Here is a 24206-nt window from a genome sequence, read left to right as displayed (position 1 = left end):
GGGGGGCTCTTCCACTAACAATAACATTAACACCTGCCAACTGTTTATTTTGTAAAGCTGACTCAAACTCCCAGGCCAACTCTTTTCTCTCACATGCACTGGATTTGCATTGGGTTTTTTATGATGCAAATCTTTTTGCTATCCAGGAAACTTTTACTATACATAGACCAAGAGTTGTGGTTTGATATGATTATTTTAGCAGCAAGGAAACTCGGTGGTCACGATATTTTGATCTGGAAGTTTCCTTGATGTTTTTCATTAAAGTCAAATTCCTGCCTTGCTATCTGATATTGTTATTGTCTTATTTTCCTCTTGAAGCCAGTCAAACTGAAAACACCGTTGGCGGAATATAATGACATGTGAGCATTTTGTGCAACATATCCAAACCTCTGACTTTACCGCAACAGTATGTGTGTGTGTATGTGTGTGTATGTCTGTACGGCATACAAGCGGCCTTGCCCCTCCACCCACCCAGCCTTTCTGTTTGCAAGCACGCCCACTCGGCACTGACAGTTCCTGTTTTCAACGTTGACAGATCAGGGCAGCCAATCAGAGCAGGGGAAAGTAACCCTGCTCTGTCAGTAAGGCTGGGTCGCTGACACCACTAGTGTCACCACGGACACCGCCTGCTTTATTGTGGTGACAAAAAGGTTTCATCGTGGGCTGGGCTGCAAAGGCCCTGGCCCAATTTAAGGATACTTGAGAATCCTGTCAAGAAAAAAAGTAACGTTCCTACAGAAAATTAGGGGACAAAATGTCTTTTGTCTTTTTCAGTCACAAAGAGCACACTATTTGTGAAACCTCACATAAGTATACCAAATTTGAGACTATATTTATGTAGGGTAAAAAAAATTGAAAACACCCAAACTTCAGTTATGCCCAATGTTTAAATATACAGCATGTTATCCTTTCCTTACCCTTGATATCCCCCTGGCTCCATTTTAGCCAGAATAAACCCTGTTTGGCCTTTTCGTGCCCCCTTGCTTCTCAATCCCAGAGGCATGATGGGGGTGAGTAGAGGGCACGAGCAGTGCATTCGTTTGCTGTTTGCCTGATCTGGGCTGCGGGGCATTCAACTCCTCTTCCCACACAACATTTCACATGATGGCACCCGGACTGACAACATATGCTCTCCCTCTAATTCAGAGCTGGATAAAAATAAAACTCACTGTCACAAGGCACCAGATTGGGAAATAGGTTACCGATTGGCATAGCAGTGCTGTGAGCTGTCACAGTAAAAGGGAATGGCCCCATTTACCATCACAATGTCACTTGGTTTTTCGGGAGGCTTTTTCATCTGGAAGGAGACCCATTTCACAATCCATACATTTTAGAAACTATCATTATTGACGCTGATGACCTAGTTTTTCATCTTTTACTGAAACATAATTTCAACTTCAGAGACTGAGGGGATTAGTGGGGGTTGAGAATGGGGAAAAACTTGAACAACTGCTGCCTTTTTTAGCAGGTTGAAGTCACTGGACTTCTGTACCTGAGGCAAAAATAGCAGTGACACTGTCAGTTGTTGCAACCCAATGACTTGACAGATTCATAGATGACATTTCTTTTCTTTCTTCCATGCAGTATTTGATGGATAGACATAACTGACAATGTGGTTTTTCTCTTCCATCCTGTCTGTCTTTCCTCTTTCGTCACATCTCTTCCTCTCTCTCTCTCTGTATACCTCTCTCACTTTAGTCATGGTGAAACAGGAGCACAGAGAAGAGCTGGACCTTTCTGCAGTACCCCCTATGCCCATGCCCCTGGCACATGCTGCCAGTCTGGTGCGCACCCAGCTGCCTTCTCCTGAGCAGGGCCACCCATCGGACAACCTTCTGTCCAGCTCCCCCCACGGCCTGGCCACCGGCTCCGGACCTGGCCTGCTACCCCTGCAGGCCCCCTGCCCCTCCCTGGGCTCCCCGTCTTTCCAGCACCTGCCTCACCTCCAGGGTCGCAGCTTGCACCACCCCCCTGCAGACTGCCACATGACGTTCCACCCAAGCTCTGCCCCTGCTCCTCTCCCTGCTCCTCCTCGGCCCTCCTACCAGCCTATGCAGCACAGCCACAGTCACAGTCATAGCCTGCCCTTCAACGGCCAGTCCAGCCTTCCCCCTCAGGGCTACGAGAGGATGCCCTTCCAGCACAGCCCCAGTGCAGCGTCACACCCGATGAGCATGGGAATGGTGTATCCTTCCTCCCCTTGCTCCTCACCATCAGCTCCCTCTTCTGCAACCACCAACCCCATAGCTGGGTCTCCCCAGAGCCAGCAACCCCTGCTCGCCCCCTCATCCCCTCACCTGCACACACTCGGAGGCTATCACTGCTCCCCAAATCACACCCAGGTACCCTCCCCTGGTGGCCACCCTCTAGTGGGGCAGCACTCCTCCCAGCTGCAGAGAGCTATGGGTTACCACCCAGTAAGTCAAAGGTCAGCCTCCTGTCCCACACCATCCAGTGCCCCTGCTCCAAGGATGATCCCCTCTCCCCACTCTGGGCCCTCCTCTCCTCAGCTCCACTCACTGCCCTACCAGTCTCCCACCTCATCCTCCCCCACCTCGGGTGGCAGTCCTCTGGGGCCCATGCAGCAGCATTCAGGACAGCCTTCTCCCCAGGCTACAAGCCCAGTCATGGCCAGCCTGTCCCCGGTGGCAGCAGGGCCTCTGGTTCACCCTCTAAGCCCGCAGGGGCCCTTCCCCTCGGATGGAGAGAGGCTGAACATCAAACAGGAGCCGGAGGAAAGGGAGCCCACCTTCCGCTCCATTGGCCTACAGGACATCACGCTGGACGATGGTAAGATATTTGTTTATCACGTTAGACTCTGTGACTACAAAAGCATTTCGTGTTTTTCTTTTAAGGGTCAGTGTCCACCTGATGTCTTTATTTAGCAGAAGAGCACTGAGAGTCATCAGCCCTTTTTACACAGAGGTCGCATCATAGGGCTGCTACAAAGTGCTTTGAAGTCACTTCTTTACACCGCCTTTGCATTTTTTCACAGAACCAGACGGCAGCATTATGCCACTCTAGTGTGTGATTTTAGACAATATGCTGGCATCCCAGAAGCAAAAGAGGTGTGATGTTTATCACAACAGCCTCATCCTCTAGTTTGACATTTGACATGCTTGTTGGCAGCCCTTTCCAAACAATAACAGTGGCATAACATGGCAATAACAATCATTTATTGTTGATGCTGTGTGGTGGCTGATGATTGGAGGGTAAGGAACTCTCGGACCCCGTTGTTTTCCCAGTTTGCAGACATGTATGGCTGCTTTTCTTCTTCTTTGTGATAGCTACTAACTGCTGCTCGCCGCTTTTAAAATCTCCTGCAGTGGGCCGCACACATAAAACGTCTTCAGAAAATCACACCCGTCAAGTACATGATCCCGTCTTGCTGGCTGTCCCTTTTACCTAGAACTCGATTTGCCGCAATTACTATCTCTATGGCTAGCTCAGAGTTGAGGCAACTTTGTCTCCCCATTCACAGAGGAGGCAAGGCCACAAGAAATAGACACTTGATCAGATTAGGTTGCAAGCCCTCTAAATCAATTATAGAGAGAAGAAGCTGGCCCCTTAGACAAAAACACTCAGTGGTTATGCACCTTCACACCAGTGACCTCTCACTTTGTATTGCTCTGTGTGTATGTCTGTTCTGTTTTTGCCCTCACTCTCATTCTCCAGTTTTCTGCCAGTCCAGTCTTTCTGCTCTCATTATCAAATTTTTCTTCCTCGCCCTGTCCCTTTACACGGCATATTTACACAGCACACTCATCTGTGAACAATCTAATTTTCAGCCTAAAACAAGGAACTGCTCGCTGAGGGATTAAATTTACCCTACAAGCTGTCATGAGCAAGATAAATCTGTATCGGATGATGTAAAACAATACAGAGCACCAGTTGTTGTATTTTCAAGTGGCTGAAACCTTGATGCCTGATCGTAGTGATAGCGTGTCATCTGTTGTTGCTCCGCACAGTTGTGTACACAGGTTCATTACTGAGGGGTCCTGCGATTTAGTATTGGGTAACATAGACACAACACGACTAATAACTGTAGTATCATATTACAGGGTCTAATTGTGAAACGGCTAAGCTTCTGTATCTCTGGCTGCAGTTTGGAGATTAATTACACATTGTATTTTTTGGCTTCTTGGAGCTGGGGAAAGGATTGCATCATTTTGTGCTACTTGCAAAGACTGTAGCTGGAACATGGAGACTACAGTTGTGAGCTGCTGCAGTAATTACATCCTGAGTGTATGTGAGCGTGTGGTGTACGTGCGTTAACAACTCTAATTAGCATGCTCAGGAGAACTTCTTGACTTAACAATTGACTGTGAAGTCAGTGCATGCATTTAGCAGCTTTTGTCTCTCATCCATGAAGTCTACTTTTTTGCTTAAAATATGTGTGTCCAAACTATTCCAAATCATCCCCCTCCTTATCTGCCGTTCAGAGCCTTGCTGGGTTTTGTTAACCCCAGTGTCATATTCAAATGAGAGTCCAAAAGGTTCAGGGTTAATAAATAGCCTGGCGAGGCTGTGCCAGGGAGGTGCGATATTGTGTGTTAGCACGGGTCAGCCTAATTAACACGGGCCATTGTCAATAAGTCATGTGTGAAAGACCGACAACCACTGAGGTCTATCAGTGCGTAATACTTATGCATACACACATGCTAACATGCATGTAAACTTGTAAGCTGTGTGGTAAAACAGCTCGTTTCACTGTCTCTTTTCTTCTTAAAGACACACTGACACATGTATGGACTCATCAAATCTGTTTATTCTGAAATTTTTCACACAAAACTGTAACCGAGATGTAGTCAGTGTCTCCCCATCACATATGCAGAGACTGACACTCTGAAAGTAGCTGGCTGCACTCGCACTCTTACAAAAAAAGTGTGAGAAAAGTTTGTGAGTGACACGGTTCAGCCGGGAATGTAAGCTCTCCCTTTGAGCCAGTGGCTAAAAATAGCTTTCTGTGCCAGCCCAGCTCTGTAGGCCATGTTTTGAAGTAGCAACGTGAAGCTTACACCCAGCTCTTAGTTTTAGGAGGTCACACTCTCTTAAGTAGACCATTTTCACCCCAGTTTGACAGACAGATGGTTTGGGGTAGGCACAAATGCACATGCAACAGCCAGAAATGCACATAGACTTATACAGCACACATATTTAAAAGATGGCTGTTTAAAGTTGTTAAATCTGTTCACACACTCAAATATAATCCAGAGCAATTATGCATAATTAACCTTTTAAGGCAGTGTATATGTCACTGTGACAGGCTATATGATTAATGTGGTTAGAACAGGGAAAACCAGCCTCCTGATGTACAGTTAAGTGTAACTGCCATTAACACGTCACCTTTTTACACAAGCTGTAGACATCTCAGCGCGAGGTTGCACAACCTTTCCGCCCTTGAGCTCATGGTTTTCACCCCATCTCTGCCTTTTCTTGTATATTTTTTTTATTACCATCCTGCGCTGTATTTTAACCGTTAAAAAACATATATAGCAGTAAAGCATTCAAAGTGTTGGAAAATTCAGCTTTAAGCCGTTTTCTGACTGACATTATCTTGCATATCACACAGTCATTATACATTAAATGAACTACTGCAGTAGAATCACAAACTTGTGTCATTAGCATGAGTTGGAATACAAATGTGAACGTGTAGAAAACTGCTCTGGTTAGCAAGCAGATGGCCCTTGTGACGCACACCAGAGTACGCTTAAGATGTGTGTCTCTTGGTGTGTGTATGTGTTAGATGAGGTATTGTGTTTGTGTGTATCTGTTTGATGTTGTGGATGTGTGTGTACTGTATGTGTGTGTATGTGTATGTGTGTGTGCGTGTGTGTGTGCAAAGCAGGAGACACAGGAGGTGAGAAGACAGACTGACAGACAGATGGACAGACAAGGTCAGGATCCAACCCCACTGCAGGGTCACTCAGCCGAGACATTCAATCTGAAATGTGCTTGGCATCTGAGATTAAAGTGAAGTGTAAACTGGATAATTTCATATGTTTTTACAGTATATTTTATATTGTTCATATGAACATATAAAAATATCTGTATGTTAATTACAAAATATCCTCTTTGAAATCAGAGCAGACAGACAGCAAGGCGATATTCTTATTCAGTTTTGCTTTGGAAAAAAAAAGGAAAAGATGTTACCAAAGGCAACTGGTAAGCAGCATGGGACATAACTGAATGTCGCTAAAATGTGCAGCTTTGTCTATCTTTCTGCTTTGATGTGTGAATCAAAACAGAACAGACAAAGACAGGTTTTTTTGTGGTCACCATTTGACGCATTTAGCAAAGAGACTGTGATGTGTCATTACCTCAACCAAAAAAAAAAAAAAAACAGGTTCTATTAACATTATTTTAATTACAGGACTTAAAGAACATTGTTCAACTTTTAGTTAATTGAATGTCATTCACAAGTTTTCAAATACCGGTGATTTGTGTTGGTGCTTCGGTCCGACCATCAACCAAATGTACATAATAATAATTAAAATAATAATCAACTCTAAGTTGCATAATGTTGCTTAAAGGATAAGCAAGTATAGAACACTGATGAAGCCTTGTAAACGTTTATATTTTGCTATTCCACTGTAGTGGCCTTAAGAATCTCTTTCGACCATGTTTACTGCCGTCATGGTGACAGAATCTGAAGCATCCGTGCTGCCAAATCATGCACTTAAGTAAAACATCAGCACACGATGATCTAGGTGTCTTACAGAGCGTGGATGGGAAGGAATAGCACGTGTCTCTGTCTGTGTGTGCGTGTAAGCAGTTACTGGGGTGTGCTCAGTTCACAACAAAAGCTGGTCTTTTGTTGGACCTGCCCTACCCAAATGCACAGCTGCCTCAAACCGAGAGCACGGCATTGAGGGTTAATAATAGGCTGAGCCCTGCTGCCTGCACCCCTTAAGAGAGACGCAGACACAGTAATGACACAAAGGCACACACACACACTCACGGATACATGCAGGGAGTGACACTCGATGTCCTGTAGATGTAATCAAATATACAAGGCACTGTCTGTGCACGCGCTTCTTTTAAATATATGTTTTTACGGTTCTGTTTTTACAAGGACACAGGCTGTGTAGAAACAGACAAAAACTGCTGCTAAAATAGTTGAAGCACCACATACTGTGCAGCATGATAGTGCCTCACATGCTGTTGACATTTAATTTCTTATTCAGACTTTAATTGAACAGACTACATAATTGTTACTCAGGGGCTTGCACACATGCTTCTGCTTTTTCTAAATTTAATGATACATCAAGCAACATTTTCACCTCAAAACAGTAATTTAACATTTTGGAAAATGTATATGCTTTGTTACCCAAATCAATACCTCTTCCTGTCTGTTCATTAAATAAATGAAACAGCAGCTAGCACCTGGTTAACTAAACATAGCAGAAAGGCTGAAAACGGGGAAATAACTAGTGTAGCTCTGCCCAAAAGGTAACAAAATCCACCTAATAGTACTTGTAAAGTTCACTCATTAACATGCCTTGTTTCATCCATGCAAAAACTCCTTTTTAATCTATGTTTTATTTTTACTTCAGCATGTCATACATGCAATTCAGTTTTGACATAATTTCTCTTTGCATCATTGTCTATACAAAGTTTCCAGCTGCTTTGGCATCTAATCTTTTACAAAAAAATGTTTCCATAAAATGGGATATACGTAAAATCAGATTAGGGAGATACAGCATGCAAAGACAGACAGGTACAAAAGAAAAAAAAAAAAAATACATTAAAGAAACACAAAAATGTATGTAAAAACTCAAGTTTAAAAATGACAAATGGTTATGTGCCAGACTATTTCTCAATGGGAATGAAGTCTCTGCTTGTTGCTTGGCAACTACTCCTGGCAAAGAAATAGTCCAGCCCATTAAAAACAACTTATTTTAGCCAGTTAGCTTAGCGCAAAGCCTGGAAACATCTGAGATGTAACATGTTAATTAGTGAGAGGTGCTGATAGGTGCTTTTTGTTGCCTTTTAAAAGCCGCATTAGCTGCTGGCCAGTCTTCATGCTGCAGCCTTATATTTAACAGATGTGAGAGTGATACTAAATAGATGCCAAAGCAGCTGGGACCTTTGCAAAGATAGTTGCAAAGAAAGTTAAATTATGTCAAAACTATACTGCATTTATGAAATGATGAAATAAAAATAAAAGATAACTTAAGAAAGTTTTTGCAGGGATTGAACAAACAAGACATTTTAATGAGTGAAATTTGCAGGTGCTGATAGGTGGATTGTGGACTGCCAGTCCCACTGAGAGTCAACTGCAGTGTCCCAGTCCCCTCAGTTTTAAGTCTCCTTTAGCTCATGGGCTGTTTACTCCCTACCCACAATCTGACAGTTGGTTCTGTGAATGTTGTAAAATGGCAGAGACATAAATGAATAAAACAAGTGATTGGGGAAAAATCGAACATCTAGCAATCAAAAAAAAAAAAAAAAAAACCTTGGATATTTTTTTGGGAGTAGGCTGACCAGACTGGAGACAAAACATCATTGAATATTGGGTTTACCTTTGACAGGTGGGAAGAAATATAACCTAGAAATCCAACATGAAATTAAACTTGGAAATGACCTTTAGTTTTTGGCAACCTTTGTCAATGATATTGAATCACAACTTTTCTTTGGAAAGGCCTGAAAAGTTTATTTAAACCTGGTCAATTTTGGGGGGACAGTAAAGATACACCTTTATTGTCATTTGATAGCCACTATCACAAATATCTGTCACTCCATGACAATGTAAAACATAGTAATTTACCGTAAAAGCACTCAGTGGTTGGCAACTGATGAATACAGATTCATCACATCACTAGCATTAATTACTAGAAAAAAAGTTTTTACATAACCATGAACTTCTGATATTTTTATGTGTTTGTATACACAGAAATGTAAACATATCTGTAGTTAATTTAGTTGTGATTATTTGTATGAAACAGCCAACAACATATAAATCAGATTTTTCTTGTTTGTCTGAATAGAGGTGTGTGTGTGTGTGTGTGTGTGTGTGTGTGTGTGTGTGTGTGTGTGTGTGTGTGTGTGTGTGTGTGTGTGTGTGTGTGTGTGTGTGTGTATGGTACCATTGTAGTCAGAGGCTTCATGCTGCCATTACCCAACCATAACAGAGTAATAACACAGCTCTTGATTCAATGGCATGAAAAAACAACAGTGGAAGGAAAATGCATTTCCATCAAATGCTGCTGCTGCTGCTCATTAAAAACAATGGCAAACATTTGCTGGTCTTTTCCCCTGAAACAAGTGGAAACGGACTTTCTGTGTCATCTTTCCATACAATTAAGGTCTTAGAGGGTGTAATGCTGAGGTCTTGGCTGATGCTGGAGCCTGGTGTGGAGACGCTGCCAGTGCTGCCTTTTTCTTTAGACAGGAGAAGGGGAAGCCTGGAAATCCCTCAGTGGGGATGAGAGCAACATATTAACTCTCAGTTCATTATTCTGAGTATACACTTAGTATATTTACACTTTAGTATGAAAGCCAACACCGCTGTCTTCAATGGGGATTTGGTTTGTTGCATTGTTGGCTGCTCTTCCTGAATGTCAGTGTTGATATGTGCTTGTCAGCCAAGCATCGAGAGCCAGTGTTTGACTGGAAAATGAATACTAGTAGACATCGTAACGCTCATGGCACACAAGTGGGGATTTGACAGTGTGGTGAAGTAGATTTCACTCCCACTATTAAATGTACAGGTGCTGAAATGTGTGTGTGTGTGTGTGTGTGTGTGGTGTGTGAGAGAGAGAGAGAGAACAATGAGCTTACGTCGATGAATCACCGAAGCTGTGGTGTGCGAGGTACTGCTTTCCCTTATACTTTTTTGAAAAGCAAATGATAAATCCATCAACAGATTATCTTGAAATATATTTCAAACAAAAATAAAAACTAGAGACCAACTTTTGGTGAGATCACTCCAGCCGTGATAGTGATCTACAACCAGTGACTTACAATGAATGTTGTCCTGGGACCACTTACTTCAAACACACCCACCTTTGAACTCGGCCTTCATTAAGATCTCAACTACACACCTATTCTATTCCCTTCCATAGACTGTATAAATAATGGATGTAGCCACTCTGATGTCACCCATTGGTTTGTGGGCTTACATTTTAAAGCCTTGAGTTCAGTATTTTGGCAAAAAACAAATCATTCATCTATGATGGGTCTCTCCTGACCACCGTCCATTAAATGTCAGGAGAAGGTTTAAGATGATCATGGTTTTGACACCAGAGACTCATCAGGTGCATGCTCTATGCTGATAAGACCCACAGTATATACTTTGAACCATTGTAATGACATTTACCGATCTCCCCGGCCGGCTATTTGGGCTTAAGTGGTTTCATTCCTAACGCCTAGTCCTGTGGTCATCTGCTGAGTGGAGTCACTATTTTGTGTCTTGGATCAAAGACGGGGAGTCTTGTGAATCACTTACCGTCAGATCAAATGGGAAATCCAGTGGTGATTCACAGAAATGAGTGACTTTGAGAAACTGACTTTTTAAAGAGCGTCTCCATTGTACTCTGTGCCCTCGCCCACTCACTCACTCACTTACTCCAAAAGTGAAATTAAAATAAAACAGAGAAGGATCACAGAGCAGCAGCAGAGTTGAATGAGTGAACCAGAGAAAGCTTTACTGAGCCGACCTGGAAGATTTCAATACAAGTTCCATCAACTGACCATCTCTTTCCAACGTGTGTGTGATCGCTCAGTGGATTTTCACTTCACGTTTTCTCTCATACCTTTGGCTTTGTGAGGACGTGTGCATGTCATTACAGGGCCCTGCAAGTGGAAACTGTGTGCTTTGATATTCCCTCTTGCAGGCAAACCAAGTCTTGCCTCCCTCTGTTCCCGTTGCACAAATGTTTTCCATTGTGGCATGTTGTCTTCATTTGCTGGACTCAAGAATCAGTCAGTCTTCAACTTATTTGCTTAAGCCGCTCTGCCAGAGTAATGTTTTTTAAGCCTGGGTCAGGGAACTTTTTCAGTGTGTCATAGAGGGTTATGATAATTACCCAGTTTCCATTTCGACAGTAGACATGTCCATCGTACTTAATGTCCATCTGCTTATTTCACTTCTGTTGTGCATTATGGAAATCTGTTCAATATACCTCCTTCGATGTGCACATAGGAAACAGACGTGAGATTACGGAATCTCACAGGTCTCCTGCTCTGTGTTAAACTTTAACAATTCATTCAGCAAATGTAGATCTGAACTTACTTTTTTTTTAAGAGAGGGTTTGTGATTAGGGGGATTTTTTGGCAATATGTTTTGGTTAATCTAACCCTCCCACTGGCTTGTTTCTAACTCTTAACCCTTTGAAATATTGCAAATTGGCTAGATTTCTTTTAAAAATGTGGGAAGAAGGTAATTAGCAATGAAAGAAGAAATTACCCCAAAATTTTAAAGAAATTTATAAACAGTACAAAAATATTACCTGAAAATTATTACTAAATAAATGATAAAAACATTCATTGTAATTGTAACATTATTTTAAATATGTGATTATCATAATTATAAATATAGTTTTTCCCTAGCTTTGTTCTTTTTTTCCTCTAGATATTTTCCCCCAGCTTTTATGAAATCATTTTCTAAATCTACTAATTTTTTTGCAAGTTTTGGAACTAAGGGATCAAAGGTTTTACTATTTGTGAAAGACATCTGAAGGCAGTACAAGAAAAGTGATGTCCCTCCAGGTTTCAAAGAGTTAAGGATGCATGCTGCCAGTTAATAATGATGCTTAATTCAACAAATGACTGTAACAGGCCGAGTTACAGTCATGGCTGTACAAATGATGAACAGGTGTAGGCTTTCTTGTTTTCTTCTGATTCTTATCTCGACTAAATGTCCCGCACATGGAGCATTAACAGCCCTCAGCACGCAGGGGCAGGATCTGTCTGATGTAAGCCTACCTGAGAGCAGTAGTAGTAGTAGCAGTCGGCTGACTGCAGATGTATATTTCGACTAGGGAGCCCCCCTCCTAGTCATCTGCAGAGGATCTCCCTCCGGCTGAGCCATTCAGAGCCACACTTACTATGGCTGGCAGCACTGAATCACTGGCTTTCTGTTGCACTGTCATGAACAATACCAGTAAATGTGAGAAAACACTATCAGCATATGAAACTCCTCACAGGCCAGGCTCGACTCAGAACTCTCTTTCACTTCTGGATTATTGATGTGCACACAATAACTGCATCAGAAGCACAGAGTATTGCTCACTGATATGGGAAAAAACAATGAACCTTTATTTCAGTAAATTACTTATGAAATATTGGTTTTTTTTTGTCTGCTGATTGACCTTTTGTAAATTACTGAAATTTATTTTGTGCTTTGTAATTTTTTGTCTCCAGTCCACACATGCTAATTTTTCCTTTCCGTTGTCTCTTTCGAGACTGATGCGGAAACTCACTTCCAAAATAAGTTCAGTCAATATTCAAATGGCCCCAAATCCAGTCGACCAAAATTACAACGAGCACAGCTGTAATATCGAGAGTGAAGCCTAACGAAAATGTTTCAGACAGATTGTGTGGGGAAACCTCTTCCGTAATCTTTTTTTTAAGCAGAAAACTGACTGAATCATATTTAGAGGAATTAATGTTGCACGATGATGGAGTCATGGGTTTTCGGATTGTTTTATTGCTGACTGCCCTTGCTGTTTCCCCCAAGTACATTTATCAGTCGATAGGCTAATGTTTGCCTCTGCAACAATCTAAACAGTACAGCGGAAAGTCATGTGTTTTTGCAGACGCCCACTTGATGTCGGTCTGTCGCACTTCGCACTATGTTGCTCATATTCCTGTGGTGTTAGAGCAGATTCACCCCCATGAATCAACACTGTTACAGAGTTTACCACATAACATTTCAGCTGTGTGTGAGGCTATGACAGACCTGTAAACGCTAATCTGTGATTGACGCAGTAATTAAAGTTATTAGTGTTTTAATAATTATCATTTTTAATAGATAGGAGAAAACGCATCTAAGGTATTTCATGCATTTGTTCTGTGTTAAAAGAAATAAAATATAGGATATAGGAGAGGAATTTAAAACATTTCTTTGATATATTTCACTAAATCAGTGCGCAGCTTTGACAATAGACTTACTGCAGTATTTTTTTTATTCATTTTATGGAAACAGCTGCTAAGCAGTAAGATGCTGTTTATTTCCAGCACAGTTGCACCACTTGTCTTTTGAAAGGTCAGGCCCTTTAAAGGAGATCTGCAGTCTTCCATCACAGTTTTATTTCAACGATGGAAGAGTGTGACAAAATCGATAAACTGGCCCACTTGTTGTATATCGTACCTCGGCGTTATATATATACAAAGGTGAATGTTTGCTTTGATAGTCACAGTGTCGTCTCATAAGTGCGTAGTGAGTGTGATTGTGTGTGTATGAACATGGTTGACGTGGGAAAGGAAGAGCCTCCCACGCTAACAGGATGATGTGAGTGATGGTGGCCAGACACAAAAGCAAGCAGCAGAAAATGCAAATAAAACAACAGAAAGACACTAAATTAAAACTGTCAGTTCTGCGACAAACACTGTACAAACAAAAAAAGAAGGCTTTTTAAGGAAATAAGTGCACGTGGATTGATATTAGTTTTCTTGTGCTTTGTTTGGACACCTTTGACCAGCCTTTAAAGCTCTGAGACCTGAGTTAATTGGTTTGATTTCTCTTGGAAACATGGAAAAAAGGCAATGAGCAACGTTGCAAGAATTTCCCTGCAAATTGCAAAAATGTTGTAAAAAATGACAAGAAAATCACCTGAAAAGGAGCTGGGGGGGGGGTTTTAGATATTATAAAAGAAACAAACTTTTAATTATACTTAATCAACTATTTTAATTATGTTTTTAAAACAATGTCAGAGAAAGAAAAACAGAATATATATAGCATTTTCTTTTTTGTTTGTGTTTTTTACATTTCTTTTTTTGTTGCCCTTTTCAAGGTCATTTTCTTGTCATTTTGATACTAATTTCTTGCTACGTTTTTGGCCATTTCTTGTTAAGTTGCTCATTGCCTTCTTCCCATATTTTTGACACAAATCAAGTAAATGTGCTCAGGTTTAGAGAAGTTAATGCACATGAAAACTGCCATGGAGCGCACTGTAGTTTAAGGAGGGAATTGTGAAACAGATATGAAGGTGACACCATCAATATGCAGATTACTGTATTAGACTCAGTTGATAAGGTGTGTTGCTTCGTGCGCGCATTTATTTTCAGGGTTCGTTTCACCCAGTGCATCATCAAATTTAAATATGGTTTCTTTTTTCTCATGAAACACACTTGGCTGAGTTTGTTTTCTCATCATTGCCTTGAGTCACCCCCTGCCCACTTGTGTTTTTTTTTTTAAAATAGAGTTACAGTAATGCATGTGTTTATAATGGCCCGGGGGAATGTGTCATTTTACAGTACAGTTGCACAACTGGACAGACGGTAGATGGAGCAGAGCTGTCATGTAAAGACAAGTCTATGTGAACCAGCGTCACACTGGGCCAGAGGTCTCTGCACCCTCCCAAACCAGTTTGCCAAACCTGTTTCTGACCTGTCGCGGTACTTTGAAATCACTGCGAGAAGTCACAGGACAAAAACTGATCACACACATATTTTTAAAGTGGAAAAAAAACATCACATTTTTCCAGGAATTTCCAGTCCTCTCTCTGCCTGTTTGTCCTCGTGTCTTCCTCACCACATCAAACTATTTGAAGTTGATTTACTTCACTGCTGTACTTTTTACTAGCTCCCCACTGTGTCTCTTGAGATCCCAGTGTGAATACTGAATGGAGGCAGCAGATGTAAAACAATCACACACTGGCTGAAAAGCAGGCAGCAGCGCAGCAGAGAAATACTTATGTTATTTATTTAAACTCAGGCTGTAACTGAGTCAGTGGAGTAATTAACCTCACTGTGCCTGAGTGCCACCCCGGGGCTCCACAATGTGTTTTTAACAACGGATTGGTTTTACACGGCCCTTTCGCCGTGCTTAAAAACCCCATAAGCAGGCCTGAGGAAAAGTTTTGAACCTCCATTAAAGCTGTAATGAGGTAACGCACGGCCCCACTGGATGGCCGGCCGTACAGTGTTTATAGGAGTCAATGTGCTGTGGTAACTGGTAACATTTCTTGGACTCTAACAAAGGTCAGAACTGGTGAATTTAGTGAATGGAATAGTTTCTCTCATTTGTTATGTGACGAGTGATTATTTCTCACGTCAGAGCTGTGACTTTGTGACCTTTTGGTCTGCCAGAGTGTTTGAGTTTTTCCACTTTGAGCTTTTGGCTGGTTTAGTTTGAGTCTTTCAGTCTTGTGAGGAACAACACAGCCCTCTGCCGGCCACAAATACACACTCCTGCTGAATTTTATCTCCCCTAGTGACGGGCAAGTGAAACTTCAGGGCTCCAACCTTAGTATGCACAGTAACATCTGGTGGTTTTCAAAACTCATAGCAGCCTTGTAAGGCAGCACTTCATTGATTTCATCATTTCAGTCTTGTAAGTTATTGATGCAATGATTGGAAATCATTTAAATATGACTTTTGTTATGTTATTATTTATTTATTAAGGTTTAATTAACCATTAATTAAGAATTATAAGGTTCTATCTGACATTTTTGTTAAAATTATTTGATAATTATTTTAGTTATTCATGTGTTTTTATTTTTTATTTTTATTTGATAGGACAGATAGGATGACAGGGGCAGAGAGAGGGGATGACACGCATCAGAGGGTTAAGGGTGGGTGGACTGTGACAAATTATTAACATAGTTTCAGATGTTCTTTATTATTGTACTTTCGATTTAGAACACCAAATGGTTAATATCGTTTATGCTGTTTGTAATGCAAAACTCTTGACACTCAATATCTCAAAGCAGCTCTAAATGCAGGTGGAAGCTTATCATTCTATTTTTAATGTGCTGCCATAAGTAATAATAATAATGATGTTTGCTTTTCTCTTTACAGTGAATGAAATCATCGGCAGAGACATGTCCCAGTCCCCCAGCACTCATGGTCCTCCATCAGCACACAGCCAGTCATAGCCCCGCCCACGCTCCGGCCCTGACGCAGCCCTCTGGGTAATGAACCACCCGCTCCAGCTCTCAACCCCGCAACCCCCACCGCTTCGACACTGACCCCGGACCCTGGTTCTGGTCCAGATGCTAATCCTGTGTGTGATGGGACTAGAGGGCAGGAAAAGACTGCGGTCAAAGAAAGAATTCAGTGGACCTGCTGGACCACCAGCCTGACAAGAAGACACTCTCATTTGTCTCTGATTTTATTTGAAACTATTTCTCTTATGTAGAGATTTCGAAACAGAACTCACAGATTACACAGGAAGGTGAGCAGGAGGATGTGATGGTAGGAGAATAAGATGCGACCCGTCCCTCTTCATTAGGTGTGTGCCGGCCCTCTCAAAGCACCACTGTCTTCCTGATCAATCTGCTCTCTAAGATTATGGAGCGCCCACTTTTTGAACGACACCCTGTAGAGGAGACGATACAACAGAGTGCCCTCTCACCAGCATCGACCTACATCAGCCAAGATGTCTTCAGAAGAATAAGAGAAACTAAGGAGGGCGCGCACAACCGGGATTTAAAACTGTCCTGAAGGTTGTTTCAGTACTCTGAAGTGAAAAAAGTTAATAGTTTAATTGATAAACAAATAGTTGGGGTTCCTCTGAGTGAGCGTCACCTAAAATTTGGCATGATTTGGAAAAATAACACTTAAACGCTGGAGATAAAAAGATGAAATATAGGCTGTGAAATTGGATCATCAAATTCAAACCACCATTAATGGATCAGTTTCAGTTATCAGTTAAAAAAAAAAAAAGAAAAAGTCTTTGAATAGAAATTGAATATCTGGCTGAATTTTCTAACCCGGTCCCAGTTTTTTGCTCTTGGGTTAGTGATGACGACACCGTCCACTCCTTGTTTTTCTCCTTTTAGATGATAAAACCATTCAGGTCTGGAGTGCAGGGGCCCGGCGGGGAGGACCAGCTCCTCTGGCGCTGGTCTGGGATCTGCAACATTCCACAACTTTTAGTAACCTTGCAGCCATGTAGATATCTGTACATGAACCCCCTTCTCTCGCTTTCTTTCTTTCTCCTACTTTCTCCTCTGTTTCATCGTGTACGTCCTCCCTCTCCTTTATTTCTTTATCTTCTTCAAGTTGAACAAATGCCTTATTAACACTTAGCAGCTTTGAATGGTAGCGAAAGCTTTTTTTTGTTGTTGTTTTTGTTGTTGTTGTCTTGCACAGCTGGCTTTGAGTGCAACTAGAATATTTCAGATGTTTCAGAAACATGATTTCATGAATCCTGATGAGGGGTGAGTGGCTTTCAGGACTGAGTGAGCCCTCTTGGCAATCAACATTCAAAGATACTTTGAAGATGCCCATTATTTCCACGTTACAGAAAAGTGTTTTTATAAATCCACAGAGACGGACATGTCTGCCTCTGACATTTCTCCTAATGCAATGATTCCCCAAATCTCCCAGGGGCCCTTGTGTGCCTTTGAATTCCTAGCAGCAACCGGACCTGTGATGGTGTGACATAAAATGGGAAATGGTCTGACAAAAACGTTTTGAAAGTATTTTATACATAAAGATGATTATATATTGCATTTATTGTATTGTTCCCCTCTTTTTGATGAACAAGGTGAAAATCCCAAAGTCTAGAGATCAACATCTAGATGCACTTCCCCAGTTTCAACAATCAATGTTTGCTGGTCACAATCAAACGCTTCTCCTGAACGGTGTCTACTGGCCATGATGTTTTCATAGTACTTAACTCTGACAGATATGCAGTGCCTGTACGGCAGCAATAATACAATCTCAAGAAAAGAGTGTCTTCAGGCAGGTCTCAGGCGAGGACAGACGGATTTCCTTTTTTTTTTTTTTTTTTTTGCCTTAAGCTTGACAATGACACTCCTGAAATGTGAGAGCTGAGGAGTGTTGCTTATAACAGTTTGAAGTCACTTTCCAGGTGAAAATGATTCTGCTATGCATTACAGTTCTGCCTAATGCCTTTAAAAACAAGGAGTAAAAAAAAAAAAGACAAAAAAAGACCTTGATGCCTATAGATTTAGACTGTAGACTTGTTGTAGATGCTTGATTGATTGTGTTTAGCATCCCGGAGTTGTCCATCAGCCAATCTGCCTTGTTAAGGACGCAGTGCAAGCATCTGAATAGATTCAGTCGTGTGTGTGTGTGTGTGTGTGTGTGTGTGTGTGTGGGCGCGCAGGTGTGTGTGTGAATGGATGGTTGGTGTTTGTACCAAATATGCTGTACAGAAGACAGGAATTTTGAGAGTCCTATTTTTTAACAACAGAAGCACACACGTATTTAGGCTATGCAAACTATAACAGCAGCAAATGTGAGATATGACATTAAAATAAAAAACGAGATTATAAACTATTTGTAATGTTGCTTTTGAATTTCACAGAGCGGAAAGGAAAATAAAAAAAAACATTCAGATAGTGAGAGTATCATGTCACTATGTAAACTATTAGGATGCCTTAACTCTTGTTTGAAAACCAGTTTTTCAGTGTGTCTGTATGCTGTTCTGGGTTGATTTTTTTTTCCATGACTGAGACATAAGTCGTAACAATTATTATTATTTTTCGTTTGTTTTTTTTTGGGGGGGGGGGGCACAGGGTGGACATTGAGGGTTGGGTGGGAGGAGGGAAATGGATTTTTTTGGCATATAAAGCTGGTTCTGAAGCTTGAAAGACTTGAGTCAACAAAAACGAATCAAAACCAGCATTGACAGTAAACTCTGGCTGCCGTCCTCGTCTGTCACAACCAAAGACCGAACAATATGTTCCCATTTTACATTATGGTAAAGCAACAGAGACTGTACAACTCTATTTTTGATACTTTGAAATGGATGTCATTCCTAAAAGGTTGGGGACATGTATGAGTGTTGAGTGTGTGTATTTATAAATATATATGTATACACACACTCACACACATATATACTGTATATCTATATATACGTATATATGTTTTGTAAATTAAAAGGGAAATACAGGTTTAGCTGATGTTTACCGAGCCTTGTATTGTCATTTCTTGTATATTTTGTATGTTAAAATTTTTGTAATTTTTAAGACTGCAGTGCTTTTTTTGAAATTATTCAAAGGGAATACCTTGCATCATACTGTAGGCTCTAAAGTAGTGTATATCAATAAAACAGAAAACTCAGCTCCGGCTCTGTGTCACTTTTTTCCCATGTATTTAAGACAAAAGTAGCCTTTAAATCTGCACAAAGTACTCGAAAGGTTAAAACTGCTTGACGCACATAGCATCAAAGATGATACACTGTAAACATGTCTGCAAACATTGATACATACGATCTTATACTATTACAGTGTGTACAGTTTGGTGATAGATTGCGCCAATAAAATGCCACCTTAGAATTATAAGGTGCTGTCTGACATTTTTGTCTAAACTGAGTTTTTCATATATTATTACTCTGTGACAATTTATTACCATGTGAGGTGTTTTTATAAGTCTTGTGCATTTTTGAACTTATTATTTAGAAAACAAAAAAAAAGTTCATATCAATACTGCCATTTGAATTGCAAAACCTTTTCAACATACTATACTGACTTTTTCCTACACTTTTTTCAATTTACTGCACTGAAATTTTTGGAAAGTAATATACTACAACTTTTTTCATTGTTTTCAACGTGCTGTGCTGTTGGGTTTTTTGACATGCTTTAAGTTTTTCTCCTTTTTTCATTTTTTAAAAACATGCTATACGATGCCTTTTTTTTTAACATACCACGCTATGATTTGCTTTATTTGTTGCTGAGAGAGAATATCAAATGTGCACCCAATAGCTCCTGATCAGCAAGGAAACCAGTGACTTGGATTTTGTATCTCTGTGGATCTCTGACAATAACACCTCCCTCCTAAAAAACAGCTAATCTGACAGGGTTGTTGGCAAAACACAAAACAAACTCCCATTTCAATATAACATCAGAAGAAAATGTTGCTCACAGCAACCAAATGGTTAAACCTCCATAAGGCATTGCTGTGTGACTTGTGGCTTTGTCGCCAGCCAAGTCATTTACCAGGAAGACTGCGATCCCTCCCACAGGTAGTCCATTCCTCAGGGCGACGGCCACAGAGCCGCCGATGCCAGATTTCAGGATTGCATTAAACAACGGTTCTTTAAACTTTCAATCCCGATTTAGAGTGCTGTTACTGCGTTCATTTCCTCAGTTAGCTAACACATCCCTCAGCAAGCTGGACTGTGACGCTGCTCTGTCTGGTAGTATTGTCACAGACCTCTTACCAGCACTGTCTCCAGACAGAGACACAAACACCTCCAACGTAAAGAGCTTAAACTCATCTGGCACTTTTTTCTCTACAGGTTCAAACTCTGGGACTGAAGGTTCATCAATAAGGGGAGCTTCCAGCAGAGCTACTGTTTTAGGTTTTTCAGTTTTCTTCTGTAAAAGTGGGCAATCATGAACAATGTGACCTTATGTGTCAGAAGGGACACTCTACTTGGCTTTTAGTGGCTGTCTTCAAAGTTGGGACAGACTCTGGTTTTGAGGCAGTTGGGGTTTTTTGTTTCATTATGGTTGGTGTTATTGTTTGGGGACTTTGATGGGAATGAGGTTTTATGAGTGAGGGTAAACTCATCAGCCAGAGCAGCAGCTTTTTCTAGAGTTAGAGTTGATGGACATGGGTCGCAGTTTTGGGAAAAATAACAAAACACTGCACATGTACAAAAGGGTGAAAGGAAAAATGGGCCCTTTGATTTCTAAAAGGTGGCATGGGAATAAAACTCCCAGAAACCACCCACTGATTTCATCAAATGAGAGACAAACAAAAGAATTGGTCCCAAAATTAAAGTCAAGCGGGAGACGCTGAATAGTGGGGAAACAAAATGAATGGCCAAAATAAGAATCACACTTTCAACACACACTCTCAAACTCAGATTTCCACTCAAAATTAAAAAAACCACAGAAAGCCAACTGAAGGTGTTGACTCTCTGGAGACACAACCAACTGAGCAGAAGAAGCCAACCTCCTTATTTAACGTCCCAGCAGCTGCAGCTGAGAGAGAATATCACAGGTGCACCCAATAACTCCTGATCAACAAGTAAACCTGCGACCTTTGGATCTCTGCGGATCTCTGACCGGAGCACTTATACCATGAAACTGTTTTCAGTTTCTTCGATATAATTGACAAACCATACTATGACTTTTTTTCAGGTTTTTTTTTTCCATACAACATAATAAACTATGACTTTTCTCAGGTCTTTGACATACTATACTTTTTTCATTTGTAACATACTATACTCTATAGTATATCTTGGTTTAGAAACTGATTTTACCTTTTATATCTTATCTCTTTTATTGTAAATATGTCCTCTGTCTTTTATTATGTTTTTAGATTTTATTGCTCTGTAAATCCCTTTGAATTGCTCTGTTGTATGAAATATGCTAAATAAAGCTGCCTTGCCTATATTTTTTCCCTCATAGTATACGAGTCATAGTATATTATGCTGAAAAAAAAAAATTAAGTATAGTATGTCCAAAAACCTGAAAAAAGTCATAGTATGTTGAAGTAAAAAATATCATAGTGTAGTATAAATAAAAAAACCCACAAGATGGTATGTAAAAAAATGATGAAAAAGGCACAGTATATTATGTTGAAAAAAAAAACTCCATAGTGTAGCATGTCAAGAAAACTACAAAAAAAGTCATAGTATAGTATGTCAAAAAGAAAAAAGTATGTTGAAAAAAGTATACTATGTATCGTGAACTATGAATCGTATACTATGATGAAAAAAATATAGGCATTATTGATTTTGCCCGTGCTTTTGAATCCAGCTCTTTAAATGAGACCAAATAAAACACTGATCATTGTCAACATTTATTGTTTACATTCTTATAAACATACATACATACATAATAGTGTCAAACTTGCAACAAAACACAAATCTCCTCTGCCACCAGAGGTTGATCTAGCCTTGTTTGGGCCAGTATTGCACTCTGGGTAATGTAGGCACAGTAAAGAGGGGAAAAAATCTAAGCCAGCTGTCAGCAGGCCTGTCACAGGAAAAACCCATGCAGCTTTTACACAGTACTCGGTCATAAGCAGGAATTAAAGCAGCTTCAGACTGATCGCTATAAATAGTCTGGAAACCAAAACAGAAGAGATCTAGTAGCTGAGGTCGATCATTGTATACGCCTCTGTCCCCTTTTATATTTCATAACAAATCCTAAAAAAAATTAAGGAGATGGAATTCATAAAAACAGAATGAATCTGTCATTACAGACGCTCTGTCACTAAACTCAGATTGGTGCAAATAAATGTGTAGTGCTTAGAAAAGATCTAAATGGGATGACACCCTGTATGTCACACATAAATGCTTTTAACAGAAAAAAAAATATTACATATTAGATGGTACACTGGCACTTCTGTGATGTTGCTGTAGTTTTAATTAATAGTCACTGGAGCTCAGACAGTTCAAATCCACGACAGATGAGCAGTACAGTTTGATATTTCCGGTTTCAGTAGTCGAAGTCAGTCCTTATGGCTTCTTTCTCTCTTTTTAATGGCACCACTGCATCGCTGGAGGCCATCAACTCAATAAACATTGTGCATGCACATACACACATTTGTGTTTGCATCAAGCTAACACAAAAAGATCATAAACTTTGAAAAGTCAAAAACTTGTAGTGGTTTAGAGTGAAAATCTAGAAATATACAGAAAAGATTACATGCAGACATTGTTTGTACAGCCTCAAGCATATCAGGATGAACATCTGTACAGTCGTATGGAGGAACACATATATAGAGCATTTGAATGTGCATGCATATTTGTCCGGGCTCCACAACATCTAGTCCCCACAACCAGCTATTACAGTAAATAAGCACAGAAATGCTACGTGCGATGTCCATGTCATTAGTCTGAAATGAAGCTTTGCTGACATCAGCTACTTCACCAGTGGATGTCCAAAATCCAACAGCAGCTTCAGGAGTGTCACAGCCAGCAAAGTAAGCTGTGCGTTAATAATGGGAGATCATGGCAAAGTGAGATGTTCAACAGCCGTTTGAAGTGACACTGGGATCAACTGGGAAAGCTTTTGATGAATGACATTGAATTTGGGGGGCGAGTGCTCTTCAATGGGAGGTCAAATTATGGGAAAGGGAGGAGGAGGAGGGATAAAGGGCTAGTGGTCAGTTACATAAGACCATGTGGACCCGCTGGCCGTAGAAGGGGTGACTGGAGCGCTCGGCTACAGCCCGCCTGGCGATCTCCTCGCTAGGGAAGGTGATCAAAGCCTCGCCGCTGCACTGGCCACTAAAGTTGTACAAGATGAGGATAGCATCTGGCTGGAGCTGCAGAAGAAGAAGGAAAAACAGAGACGAACATGTGAAACAATAGGTGTCACTTGTTTTGATGCAGTTGCGCCATGACAACACCAGGGGGAGCCCACAAAGCCGAGGATGAACAACACCCTGCATAAAGACTGTCTCATCAAACTGGTCCAGTTAGGTAGAAAAAAGGGAGATTCAAGGGCAGAGTTTAAGCAAAAGCAGAGTACATGCTGTTCCCAGAGGACCTGAAACCCACAATGCAGGTTGTGACGCCGCACATAGTAATTATCAGTTTGCATGCATTTAAGTCTTGCATCAAAATCAATTTGGATGCAAAAAAACGGAAGAAACAACTCACTGATCATATGAGCAATGACAGCAGTAAAATCCATTAGTTCAGTATGTTAGTGAATTACACATCAGAGCAGGACAGAGGGACACCATGCGTTCAGGACGTTAACTGGTAACAGCCGAGGTCGTGAGATGGGCCCCGGTACAGAAACCACGAGATGGTTTAATGTAGAAGGAGTGCTGAATCTAGACTGACTGACACTGCAGTATGTATATTATCACTTATTCTAAATCAATATTAATCCTACAGGAAATCAATTTTTGTAAAGGCAGAATGTGAATGTTTTTTTTTCTTAAGTTAAGAGAGTAGTTCTTATTTTTTGGCTGTGTTTTGGTAAAAATAATTATTTTAACTGACAATGTAGAGATGTTGAGAAAATTAAGACCAAAAGAGGACTGGTAAAATAGCAATTAAATTACTATTAAGAAAAGTTTGAGGAAGAAGCATACAAGTTTTCACTATCACTGCAGAACATGGATCAAGTCTGCAGGCTCTTAATCCAACAAGT

At 40.7% G+C, this 24206-nt stretch overlaps 2 protein-coding genes across 7 annotated transcripts in view; one reads left to right on the top strand and one right to left on the bottom strand.

The window, feature by feature from the left end:
* The window catches only part of nfatc3a (nuclear factor of activated T cells 3a), a 67276-nt gene extending 48073 nt beyond the window's left edge, over window positions 1-19203 (top strand). For both annotated transcript variants that reach the window (XM_042510103.2, XM_088079450.1), the window contains exons 9-10: window positions 1699-2790; window positions 15967-19203. In XM_042510103.2, coding sequence (XP_042366037.1) covers window positions 1699-2790; window positions 15967-16043 — 1169 coding nt within the window. In that variant the 3' untranslated portion in view covers window positions 16044-19203. The remainder of the gene's footprint in view (window positions 1-1698; window positions 2791-15966) is intronic.
* A 2678-nt stretch (window positions 19204-21881) lies between these two features.
* The window catches only part of esrp2 (epithelial splicing regulatory protein 2), a 26191-nt gene continuing 23866 nt past the window's right edge, over window positions 21882-24206 (bottom strand). For 3 of the 5 annotated variants that reach the window (XM_088079438.1, XM_088079437.1, XM_088079441.1), the window contains one exon: window positions 21882-23367. In XM_088079438.1, coding sequence (XP_087935564.1) covers window positions 23206-23367 — 162 coding nt within the window. In that variant the 3' untranslated portion in view covers window positions 21882-23205. The remainder of the gene's footprint in view (window positions 23368-24206) is intronic. The other 2 variants (XM_088079443.1, XR_015776909.1) reach the window with 2 other exon arrangements.

This window comes from Plectropomus leopardus, chromosome 1, assembly GCF_026936395.1.
Source record: "Plectropomus leopardus strain MGB_pleo_1.0 chromosome 1, ASM2693639v1, whole genome shotgun sequence".
In the NCBI taxonomy this organism is placed as follows: Eukaryota; Metazoa; Chordata; class Actinopteri; order Perciformes; family Serranidae; genus Plectropomus; species Plectropomus leopardus.
This window is presented reverse-complemented; position numbering and strand designations above follow the sequence as displayed.